General features: G+C 46.2%; 1 protein-coding gene across 1 annotated transcript in view; it reads right to left on the bottom strand.

The window, feature by feature from the left end:
* Positions 1-3,744: 3,744 nt before the first annotated feature.
* Positions 3,745-12,377, bottom strand: part of SYNPO2L (synaptopodin 2 like) — a 34,545-nt gene continuing 25,912 nt past the window's right edge. The window contains exon 4 of the mRNA XM_003207976.3: positions 3,745-9,708. Coding sequence (XP_003208024.2) covers positions 7,379-9,708 — 2,330 coding nt within the window. The 3' untranslated portion in view covers positions 3,745-7,378. The remainder of the gene's footprint in view (positions 9,709-12,377) is intronic.

Genomic DNA, 12,377 nt, shown 5'->3' with positions numbered 1-12,377 from the left:
CGGCTACCACTATTTGGCACCTTCTTGCTGCTGCTGAGACAATGTTAACTCAACCTCATCTCTACGTGCTTCTAGCAACTGTTTTCAGGCCATTTTATAGCTAATGCATGATTTTTCCAGTCATCTCCAGTGCTTTCATGTGCACAAATTATACCTTCAGGAGACCAAAATCCTCTATCTCCATCCCAAGATGCAAGAGACAAGTGAAGTTAGGGGCAAAGCAAATATGGTGAGATGTGGGACCTAAGAGCGCAGCTGGAACCTGCACTGAACAGAGCTAGAGCCTTGAACATATGCGGAATGTAAGAGGGGATTTGTCTTATTAGTATGGCACCAGGATTTGTAGGGCGATTTGGATAAAGCATTCTTGTGTCTGACACTTAACCACCAAGGCACATCTTTAACTGAGATTCTCACCTCCTACTCTGTCTTCAGATAAAACTATATGTCTCCATTTTCAGTTGCCAGGCTGAGAACTAAATCCTGCTCCTTCCTTCTCTCTACGCAGTTTCTCTGGGAAATAGAAATATGTAGTTCAGTGATCTAGAAGCATCTTCAGTAGGCTTAGCAGAGACTGCACTTGTGATCTGCCATGTTGCCAGGTTCAGCAGCTTAGTGGATTTTTCCACTGGTGCTATTATTCCAGTCTGATAGATTCCTATCTCTGCTTTCAGTGATAGGATGAAAACAATGTAGATAATAAGTAGTGTAGGGCTCTACTCAGGCCTCAAAGTTTTGAATCACTAGAAGACTTGCTTGATGAGTTGCACAGGTGTTTTTTGTCTCTCTTTTTGTTTGTTTTTCATTTGTGTTTTTGTTTGTTTCTTTGTTTGTTTTGTTGTTGTTGCTTTTTCCCCTTCCCGGATTGTGGTGAGATTTGGGGGCTAAATTCAGTCCTTGCTTGAATATGGAGTTTTCACGTAGGTCAGCAAGGATAGTATGTTTCCTGCCTCCAGGACATTGCAGCACTTCAGGGAGGAGTTTTTAATCATACAAGGAACTGCCTGTATGTCACTGTAGCCACCTCCCTCTTTCCAAATATACCTCAGGAACAGCCTGCACAAAGCATTGCTTTCTCTGTCCAGTATATTCAACATTCATTTTTGTGCTGAGTTCCCATGTGCCTAATTTCAAATTATCTAACTTCTAATTGTTGATGTCTGTGAAATCATTTCAAGAGCAGCAGATGAGATCTGTCTCCTTAGGTAGCGGTAGATGGACATAAGTAAGAGCCAGTCCTCGGCAGGGCTGTCTCCCGAGCAGATTTTGACTATGTGAAAGACTGGCAAGCAGAGTTTGTCTGACAAATAGCCTTCACTGTTTTAATTTTCCAGGGATACAGAGTGGCTTTCTCTGTATCCTTTCTCCTTTCTCTCCCTGGAGCCCAGGACTAGAACACACTGAAAATATTCATAAGCAGCAGATTTCAATGTAATTTGATCTGTTCTAGAAGAAGTTGCAAAACATTCAGGTTGGTTTTTGGGGAGGGAGGTTTTTTTTTGTTTGTTTTGAAATACATCTTTTTATTTTATTTTATTTGGTAGTTTAAAATATGTATTATATGCTTAATCTCTCCCAATTTTATGTAGACTTGACTTGTCAGTATTTTGTTGTAGCAACACAACAGGACAAATAGTTAACACCAGGTTCTCTCCTGCCACTACGTGGGCTAAATGCATGATGAGATTTAGGGCTGGGACAGAAATATGTAGGATTTGATCACAGTGCTGGAGTGGGTGTTAGAATAGCTGGCGTAACTGTGGGGTGTTCCTTGCTGGGCAGCCTGTTTGTCTGCATGCTCCACGCGCTGCAACCCAGGAATGCCCTCCGTGCTGCATCAGGCCTCCCACTGCCAAAACTCCCTGGTATGAGGCTGGTCTTCTCCTCTGGCGTGTGGTACTAAGAAATATCATATGTGATGCCAAAACAGGATAGATTAGGAGGGAAGGATTTCCTAAGATTTTACACCCGCCAGATTTAACACCACATCAGGTGAATGCCAGAACTCCAGATAATTTGGAAAAGAACAGTGGCAACATCTAGTGGCCATTAAAGCTATAGGTCTGTACTGCCAGCAAATATTCTTCATATATTCTGCATACGTGCCTGGCGTGCACTTTGCTGGACACTTCTCCTTCCAACTAGAACGATTGTTTGGAGGCAGGTATCCCTACTAAGCACCTTAGTACTTTTTGTTTCAAAATGCTGAGTAGCACACTGTAGTCCACGTTCATCCCTAGCCTTCTGTGTAGCTGTTCAGTAATCCTTTGGCTTTGCTTTGGGTCAGTAAACTCATAGCTGGCTCCCCCTCCACATTTGAAAGTCTGTTTTTCTGGCTCCTTCTGACATGACCTGCTGTGAGAAGAAATGACTCTCACTTGAGAAGGTTATAGAGGTTAACAGGGAATTTAATCAGAGCCCTGAACACAGCAACTGTCCTGCAATGTGCTAAACCATCTGGAATAGCTCATAATCCTACTATGTCAGCTTTATTAAGCAAAACAAGATGCAGTCCTAATCTGTAGCCTGTGCATCTGTATGCACAGGCTACAGATCTTTGGGAACTGAGCTTCTGGTGGACTTGAAGCTCAGTTTGGCATCAGCATACTTTTTTACTCATTTGTGTGTTTCCCATCCACAAATCAATCAGAAATATGCTGGATGGTTACAACATCCAACTCAAGACCACCATGCAAGCAATTAATCCGAGAAACATCCATAAAATGATACTTATACTAGAGCTCAGTCTGCAGTCTGATCCTACAGCTGACCCCTGCATCTCCTGTAGGACTCAGGAATTGCTACTTGTGAGTGACATACATCTAGGAAAGAAGGTCTGCTAACACTAGTCCTAAAGTGAGGACAATGAAACTCTCAGGACCCCGAAACTGAACAGACTTTAACATGAACTGGGTTAGTGTTAGAACTGGAGTCTATCCTTAGTGGGTTATACTTGGTTTTCTGACTGATCGGATATTCTGATCTTTTAGTTAATAAGTTGAATGGTTGTACAATGTAGATTTGTATTTGGACTTACTGGAGCTGACAAATTGTTGTTAATACCAGATTTACAAGCAAGGGATAGTAGAGGAATGCAGGCTGAGTCTGGGAAAGAAGACTACATACATTTTAGGTTGTGTCAGGTGCTGTGCCTCATCCTTGCAGTGTAAAGATTTGGACTGATCTTTTGCTAGGATGGGATTGTTAAAAGCCGTACAGCTTAGGACAAGAGGAGTTTGCAGGGCCAGATTTCATACTGACTCCTCTCTGTTCTATAACTGAGACAAGAAGAGGTATTTGGAAAAGGCTCACAGCTGGCACCTCTGTGAATTCCTATCTGGATTTTTATCTGTTGTAGACATAGATCACTGGGCTAGAGCAGAGCAGGATTATGAAATGCTATACTGAGAGTTAACAGGCACAGGCAGAGCTGATTTTTGTATCAGGCTGTGACACCAACCATAATGAAATTTCTTCTTTGTCTTACTAGTAAGCAAGTGTTTTATAACTTGTAGTACCAAAGTTTACATCTCACTTAACTTTTTGCTTTCAGGGCTTTCTTTTTTAATGTATAGAAGCTTTAAGGCCAACTTAAGCCCAGGTATTTTTGTTGTCCAGACTTCCTATCCTTTTTTTGGACTCCTTATGTTCTCATGGCTTTAGAAGTTTGTGGTAGTGCTAAACAGCATGTGAGGTAAACAGTACTTGCTTCTGGATGCAAAGAAGGTGACAAACTGCCACACGTAAAGTGCATATCACAAGTTTATTTTTCTGCACAAACAAATAGAAAGTGACTGTAAATTGCAAAAAAAGACAAAACAGAAAAGGAAAATGTCCTTCCAAGAACGGAGACATCAAATCTATTCACCTTTTGGGGTCACGTCTGCCACCAGACAGAGCACTGCTGTGGAACTCCCATTTTCAGAGCACTGATGAGTATCCTCTACGAAGAGGGCCTGGTAGGGTGTGCTGGATATTATAGCAGAAAGGGAGTAAATTCAATCAGAGGAACAATCCTGGATGGCACTGTGCTTGTGTCTGGTGATAAGTGACTCCTCGTCACATCAGTCTCTTTTGAGATAGGTCCTCTCAGCTGCTGCAGGAACTTGAGGTTATCCCTGGCAAGTGTTCCCATACATTCAGAGGGAAGAGACTGACACTTCTGAAGCCAAGATAAACCCTCATAATTGCCATAGCAGCATGCTAGAGAGGAGGGATGATAAGCAGTTTTAAATCAGAACACACATAGATGTCTTCAGATGCTTAACTAGGGGATACTGGGGTATGGCCTACCACTGCAGCTCATAAATTAGCAGGTGGGAGCTAAAACTTGTCCAACAACTGTTTACATCTGTGCTTGTTTAACAGCTGAGGAATTAGAAATTTGGAGAGGTTCAAGTGAATTGTATATGATTCAGCTGTGACCTAGCAGGCAGCCACGTTAGTTTCATGAGCAGACACTAGCAGACCTGCTTGAAGCCAGCAGTTGTCAAGTTTCTTCCCTATAGCTTAGCAGATGCATCTCAGTATTAGTTCTCATCTCACATTACTTGCAGTTACAGGCCTTGTTTGGGGTACTCCACAAGCATTATAGGCCTCATCTGCAGCACCTTCTCTTCTGCAGATCCTGCTCTGTCCTCAGCATAGGATAGATAGCTTTCTTTCCAAACCTGGCTTTGAATCAAGAATGGTAGAGGTGAAATGCAGGATTCCCAGCCTCCTGATTCTTTTCCTTGCACTGATATTTAATATCAGTTCTCCAGTCAGACCTGAATATTTTCCGTCTTCTGTCCGTTACTTATCAGAAGCGATGGACCAAATCCAATTATTCCACTCAGATCCTGTCATGTAACAGTCCACGGTGTTTGGCCATCATCAGTGTATCCTAGAAATCTGGAGAAGCACCATCCAGATACAGGCCAGATGCAATCTCACAAACATGATAAACCCAGACCTCTCTCTCTTTTTCTTATTTTTTTTTTCTAGTGGCAAAACAAAATTCCTTAGGTGCTCAGGCCCTGACAACACTTGATCTTTAAGTCCATGAGAGACAGGAACACTACAGTAAGATTCAGAATTTCTGAGATTATTTCTTCACTGCAGAATTATCCTGAGCACCTTTTCTCTGGTCCACATAACCTCCCTCTACACCTGAGTTCAGTGATACTTTCTGCCTGGGCAAGCTGGTCTGTCTAAGGCTAGTGGCTAAAACTATCAGCCAGTGACAGCCAGCCGGTGCTCCACAAAAAGATTACAGACAAAGCTTTTGCAACACTACCAGTCCTTTAGTTCCTCTCCATAGTTTTTCTAGGAAAATAGAAGACTTCCTTTCTTTGGGAAGAATCACAGAGATTTAGCTTGCTAGGCACCTGGGATTTTTTTCCTGATATGATGGCAATGCAGCGCAGCATAGGATGAGTGAGAAAGTAATGGTGCAAGTCGGGTTTTGTAGTGTGGCTGCTCTCCCTCACCATAGTGAAGTGGGTTCTGGTGGTCTGAGTTAACTCTGCAATGAAGACTTGTGCTAAGACCTCCCTTCTGGGGTTTTCCAGGAAGAAATAGCACCACCTCATCATTTGGAGTTGGCTGCTGCCATGTCATACAACCAGTTGCATCCCTTTTCTTATTAACTCAGGACATTCCCAAAGGTTTTCTCTCCATCCTTTCCCACAGCTGATAGTTTGCCAAGAGAGAATGTAATTGTTTTTCTCCTTCTCCAGCATGATTTTCCTACATTCCAGGGTCCCCATCAGTGAATGCTGCAAACACAGGTCCTCAAAGCAAGCCCAGCCAGACTGTGAAGGATTCAAAGAGATCTGGTAGTACTGTGTATTGCTTTTACTTTTCTCTCATTCTCTCCCTCTCAAACTTGTCCAGGACTAGAGTTGCTAGTGAGATTCTCCAGCCCAATGTGTACTGGTACAAAAGGAGGAGAAAGGGCAGGGATGTATAGACCAGAGCATATGTGATATGCACACGCACATGCAGAGAAACCCTACTGATACCCTGAATTCTTCCTTAGTGAAGGGAATGCTTTCTTCTTATATGCTACTGATCTAGCCTGGGACATTCAAAGAATAACTAGTCCTATTTCCCCAGCACTGCCAGCAGATTGAGCTCTGCATGCACGTGTAAGAATGCAGATCCTCTGGGAATCTCAAAACACTTCAGTTTTTATCAAATAATCTCATGGATAATTAAGTCATTTAGTATGAAATTCCACTGGTGACTCCATTTCTCTGTCTCCCATTCTCCTGCTGAGAATATCTGTAAAGAGGATATATTTTCCAGCTCAACAGTTTTCAGGAAGTTTTATGTAGTGAATCATTTCCAATCTAGCTATATTTCTTTCCTAAACTAAACAAAAAGCTCATGTATAAATGCATATTCAATCCTGCTTCCTTTTAAAGGCAACTTTACCTTTTCCTACACAATCCTTCTTTATACTTACAGAATCTATATCCTGTTCCAGTGGGACCAGTGCTGCAGGGCTTGCTTGGAGCCTACCAGCAATAGCCTGAGCTTAGCTTTGCTGTTTATTTATCTCCAAAATTTAACACTTCCTTCCGTGATTCCTCCAGGTTGTGGTAGCCTAGCAAGTACATTGAAGGCCCCACTGTCAAACTGCTCCCAGACCTTACAGCTGTGTTTAGTGCCAGCTAGATGACACCCTTTCAACTCCAGCCCTGGTGACTAGAGGAACAGGCACCCATAGTCATCCTCCTGCACAGTGCACGCTGCTTCCATGTGTGCGCGCAGACACTCCTGCTCTGCTCCCTTACCTCCTTTCCCATGCCTCTCAGAAGGGGTATCCGGCAGAATTGTACATGGTAGAGCCCACTTCTCCTTTTGCTTCCTACTTAATGCTGTTCTCTGTGTGTGTACATGTGGACATACAAGTGCATGTGTGCAGACTAACAGGCTTTTAAAAAAACAGTTTTATGGGAAAGGTAGGACTTCTGCATTGGAATCCTTTCTTCTAGCAAGGCTTTTGTCCCCTCAAGACTTCTTCATTCAAAGCTGACTCCAAAGGCCTTAGAAGAAAACCACTTCACATCCTCTTGTGAGACAACACCTACAATTCACCTCGCCAGAGGTGGGCTTTGTTGCTATATGTGAGTTCCCAATCCTTGAGTACCACACATGCCCTCTCTGCACATTCTTCCTCCATCTGTAGCCACAGCCATAAGCCTTGTCACGAAGCTGCCTATCCAGGTTCAAAGAGAGGTGGGGGGAGAGGGTGGTGCAGAAGGGGAATAATTTTTTTTTCTCTTTTCTTCATTTTGTGTCACACCACCCCAACGTACTGAGCTGACAAGAAAGACAAAATGAACACTACCTCTGCAGGGCCATGGATGGGATGGGAATGATGCATGCCTCAGTGGTGGCCAAAGCTTGGCCTCCACACATTCGCCTGCATTCCTGTTCTGGCCGCTGAGAATTTGGGCCTGGCCACCTGAAAACGAGAGGCTGAAGCTGGGTTTGGGGAGGGCCCCAGGCTTGCCTGACCAAACTCTGGGGAACTCTGATATGGCTTAGGGGACTGGCTGAGCTCCATCTGGAAGGGTGCTGGTGTAGCAGGGGCAGAAGAAGCCATTTCTGTTCTCCACACGGGCTCATCCAATGTGGTGGCTGAGCGGGGCACAAGCACAGTAGGTGCCAAGCTGCTCGAAGCAGGCATGGGAGCAGGAGTGGAGAAGCGACGAATCTCCTGTGTCTTGGCTGTTTTCACAGGGACCTGCTTGGCTGCAGTGAAGGATGAGCTGGCCTGCTGGCCTGGCTGACCAGGAGACTTCTGAGTGCTGGAGTTTGGGGGATCTCCAAAACAGAACATGGCTGACTTTAATTGATAGGGCTGATGGTGCATTAAATCAATGGCCTTGTTCCCTGACTTCTGGCCAGGTGCCTTTTTCACTTTGCTCTCTGCCTTACTAGCCTGAGACTTGCTGGCTGCCAGAGGATAGAAAGGGGAATGCATTGGGTTGTAAGCTATTGGAGGTGGAGCCCGGATATTGGGTGAATATTTCCAGGATGAAGGCAGAGAAGGGGAAGGTGAAGGGGTCCTGGGCTTGGACTCTGGCTTCGTTGCTGTCTCCACCACATACTTGTCCATGCGGCTCTGGCGTTTGGCAAAGAGCTGTGCCCCCTTGCCTTTAAGCTGAGGCATGTCATGGGCTCCATTTACCAGTCCACCATCTTGCTGCTGAGGTTTAGGAGCCACTGGAGGTGGGGTCTTAAACTTGCGGCCTGAGGACTGCATGAAGTTGCAGGCCTCAGCACCCAGGCTGAGGAAATCCTCTTCAGGCCCAGACTCAAAGCCTGCCCCAAGGTGGTCACCTTTCGGCTTCTCATCCAGGTTCTGCACCAGAGACAGGAGCTCAGGATTGGGGGAGTGCTTCTTTTCCTCAACCTTACTGAACATGGGTTTCTTGTTGCCCCGCCGGCGAGCCTCCTGCAGAATGCCTGTGCGGGGAGCTGGCACGGCAATCCTCTGCTCTCTGGAGGTTAAGGGCTCAGAAGGAGGCCGTGGTGTTGCTGCTGAGTTGGCAGAAAGCTGCATTGGCAGCGGGGAGGTGCTTACCGTGTGCTGTGCTGGTGCTGGGCTAATATACAAGGAAGAAGAGGCTGTTCCAGGGACTCGTGGCTGGGATGCTGCAGAGGCCGCCTCCCCTCCTGGCTTTGAGGGAGTTGACAGGAATATAGAGGCAGTGGATGTCCGTGCAGGGCTGGCAGAAGGCTTGGTCTCTGGAGCGCTTCCTCCAGCTCGTGGCTGTGATTCTAGTGGTGTTGTTGGCCTGCCTGGTGCAGGAATATACAGAGATGTGGAGGAGCTCACTGGACCACGGTGTGTCGGTGCTGCAGCACTGGCAGGTGTTCCTGGAGCCAGAGATGAGGAAGGGGAGATCACCGTGCTTTGTCCACCAAGGCTTTCACTAGTTTTTTTGGGTGCAGACGGCCTGAAGATGACTGAGGATGTTGCTGGGCGTTGGCCAGAAAAACCAGGAGTGAAGGGCCGTGCAGATCTATTGAACATACTAGTGCTTGAAGAGAAGGGGTCAGGTGTGCCTGGGGGGTGTGGGAAGACAGTGGGGCTGGGGGGAGCCAGGACCTGAGTAAGTGTGGTGGCTGGCATCTTGCTGGGCACTTGCACACCTTCCAGATGGATGCTGAGGGGCACACTGGCTGTCTTCTGTGGCACAGGCATATCTCCATTCACCATGCCCGGCTGTGGCTGGGCAGCTGGGGTGAGCTGGGGGCTCCTCTGTGCAGGGACTTTCTCCACTGTGTACTTCCCTGCCCGTTCTCTCTGCTGTTCAAATAACCGTGCTCCTTTACCCGAGGCTTCACTCAAACCTTTTTGCTTCTCTCCTTTCTGCTCAGAGTCTGACTTGGACTTTTCAATGTCCAGGTAAGTGTTGTCCCAGTCGGAGTGATTTGTTAAGCTTCGGGCATCAGAGAAACCTTCCTCGTCAAATTCAGACTCACTAGTTGGAAAAATTCCGTCTTCCTCCTCGTAGGAACGGTCTTCGTCGACGCTCCCAAAGCTCACTAACGTATATTTCTTAGCCCTCTGTCTGCGCTTCTTGAACATCAACACCCCCTTGGAGTGGGGGTTGGGTGCGTCTGTCAGCAGGGATGCAATGGTTCTGCACTTGGTTTTGGCTTCTTTCACGTTCTTCTCTTGGATACTCTCGTGGCGGTGGAGCTCTGCAAGAGACAGAAAGACAAGCTCAGAGTTCCACAAGAGGCTAGATGGGCAAAGATGGGCAGTGATATGGCTATAGGTATTCTAGTGCTCAAAAAAGGAGACATACTGACACCATCTGCCCTACCTTTTTTGTCCAACCTTTGCCAATAAGCATCGTTTGTAACTGCTGATAGAAACCCAGGTCAGTTTCCACTTTCCATGCAAACACTATCAGTGAAGTTTCTATGGGTGCAGAAAGAGAACTGCCTTTGCTTCAAAGGATGGTTTCTGTTTTCTGGTCAGATCTGGGACTTCCTAATTCTGCAGCATGTGGACTGTATCTCACAGTGTGTTTGCAATTTGTGTCCTTGATCCTGGGAATCTGGAGCATTTACTTATCACCCTGTTACTTATCATCCTGAAGGTGGAGCCCTGCGATATGCAGACCTTCCTCCTACCATATGGAGGATTCCTAGGAGCAAGCAGTTCCTCTAGGGGTCTGGAGAGCAGCCATCAGTACTGTTAGTTTAGATGTGTGTGTGCAACAAGAGTCATAGTTTTTAGGTGCACAGCAGGAACAGCTGGTGCCTGGGCCCTGCAGTGCCAGTTCTAGTCTCTGTCTTACATCAACACTGTGTGCAGTGACTCACTGCTCCCTGCAGCAGTCCTGCAGAGCAGGAGTCATGCTTTTACCCTTGCTGCAGTCCCTTGTCTGTGCCCCAAGCCCAGCAAGGAAACAGACCATTTGCTCCTGAGCAAGAATCCCAGGACTCTATGACTGATCAGCCAGCCCAGAAGGAATCTACTTACACAGGCTTGCCTGGAAAAGCTGACACCTGTTGGGACACTGGCATGAAAGTGCAGGATAATCGTTTTCCATCTGCTCTGCCAGTCCAGTGGACAGCAAAGCCCCAGGGAGGAACACTGTGTTCTTTACCCCATGTGTAGGGAAAGCACGGTGTGAGCAAGATTCAACAGAAAACCAAACTCAGCTACCCTAAGGAAAGCACGGACTTCCCTGTAATCGGTATTCAAGTGACAGAAATCAGCACTAACCTTGCAGAGAAAAAAGGCAGAGCAAACCCAAGCTGCAGGATAATCTCCAGTTTCTTTCATTTTATCGTTTTCTTTAATCCCATTGTCTTTTTCCCAGCATGGGAGTACAGATGAGAAATCCATCCACTGTCTGCCTCTAATTGCCAAAAAACTGCATCACTTTGTCCAGCCTCTTGACTGTTTTATCTCAGAGCATTCATTCAGTGGGGACTAGCTAATGTGGCAGAGCTACTTGCATTGGGCAAGACCCCAATGGAGGGAAGGAAGAAGGAAGAGGAATTTATCTGGGAAGGACACGAGTTTTCCTGAGGGCTGCAGATACTCCCCAAAACCTGGCTAGGCGCTACAGGTGTGGTAGGTTCTATACTGCATTAGTGTAACCAGAGCAAAAAGAGCTCTCATAGTTCATGTTGAAAACAAAGTGTCAATTTGCAGAGCAGTCATCCTTGCAGAAGCTTAAGATAAAGCCAAAGGAAGACTGATCTCAAGGCTTGCAGCCATTCACAGCACATGCTGCTACCCTGTGATTTCAGCAAGGGCACCTGTTCTGTTTGTGATTACCTTAGCTGGATGCTCAGTCCACTCCTCCCCTTTGCACCAAGAAAGCTAGAAGAAGCCAAATCAGTTCTGACCTGAACAAATGGCTCATGATTTACACTTGCATTTGGAGGGTAAAGGCTCTTTGAAAAACTTTCCTTGCATATTGACTCCACCTTGCTGAACCAAGACTAACAGTGTCCAGGATTTTGTGGAGACTTAGTGCTATTCAGGACAGTTGTGGACTTCCCTCAAAGATCAGCTGTCCATGATGGAAATTAATTACAATCCCTGAAGGTCTGTTCACTCCGCGTAGAAATCTGCATGCTTGTGCCAGGGGAGGCTGGGTGTTCCCAGTGGAGGAAACAAGACGTTTCTTTCTTTCTACAAGCATCCAGTCACTACACCTCACCAGACTCGTATTTTGCTTCTACATTTACAAAGAGGAAGAGCATTGCTACAGAATTTAAATCACATTCAGGCTATGTAAGTTCTGTGCACGTGACTCACAGGAGGACACTGTGCATCGGGAGCTAACAGCTAGGGAGCTACACCATCCAGAGTGAGTGCCTGAGCCCCTTTCGACACCAGTGCACTGTGAAAGGGTTCAACTCTACAGTGTGGGCAAGCAAATACTGTGGATAGTCTTGGTTATGCCTCCACCAACAGCTGGGCCAGACTCAGCATTAAAATCTACATACAGCTTCCTTAGGATGTTGGTCTGAACTACTCTATGCTATGAAGCAGCTGGAAACGGAGGCCCTGAGACTTGCTCTCAGGGCAAGACCTGAGACTTGCTTCCCTTTTCTCCCTACTTTTCTTCTTATCAAGATTAAAGTGCAGAACAAATTACAGCCATTCTCCCAACAGAAAAAATGATCACGGTATTCAAGCTACAATCTCTCACAATGGTTTAAGAAAAAAAAACCAGAATCTTCCTGAGATGACTTGTTGGAAAAAAACAGGAAGAGTGAAAGCAGAACAGAGAAATGAATGGGGAACAGAGAGGTGTGGAAACGCGAGAGGAGAGGAGAGGAGAGGAGAGGAGAGGAGAGGAGAGGAGAGGAGAGGAGAGGAGAGGAGAGGAGAGGAGAGG

Source organism: Meleagris gallopavo, chromosome 8 (assembly GCF_000146605.3).
Source record: "Meleagris gallopavo isolate NT-WF06-2002-E0010 breed Aviagen turkey brand Nicholas breeding stock chromosome 8, Turkey_5.1, whole genome shotgun sequence".
Lineage (NCBI taxonomy): Eukaryota > Metazoa > Chordata > Aves > Galliformes > Phasianidae > Meleagris > Meleagris gallopavo.
The sequence above is the reverse complement of the archived record's forward strand: the minus strand, read 5'-3'. Positions and strand labels throughout refer to the sequence as shown.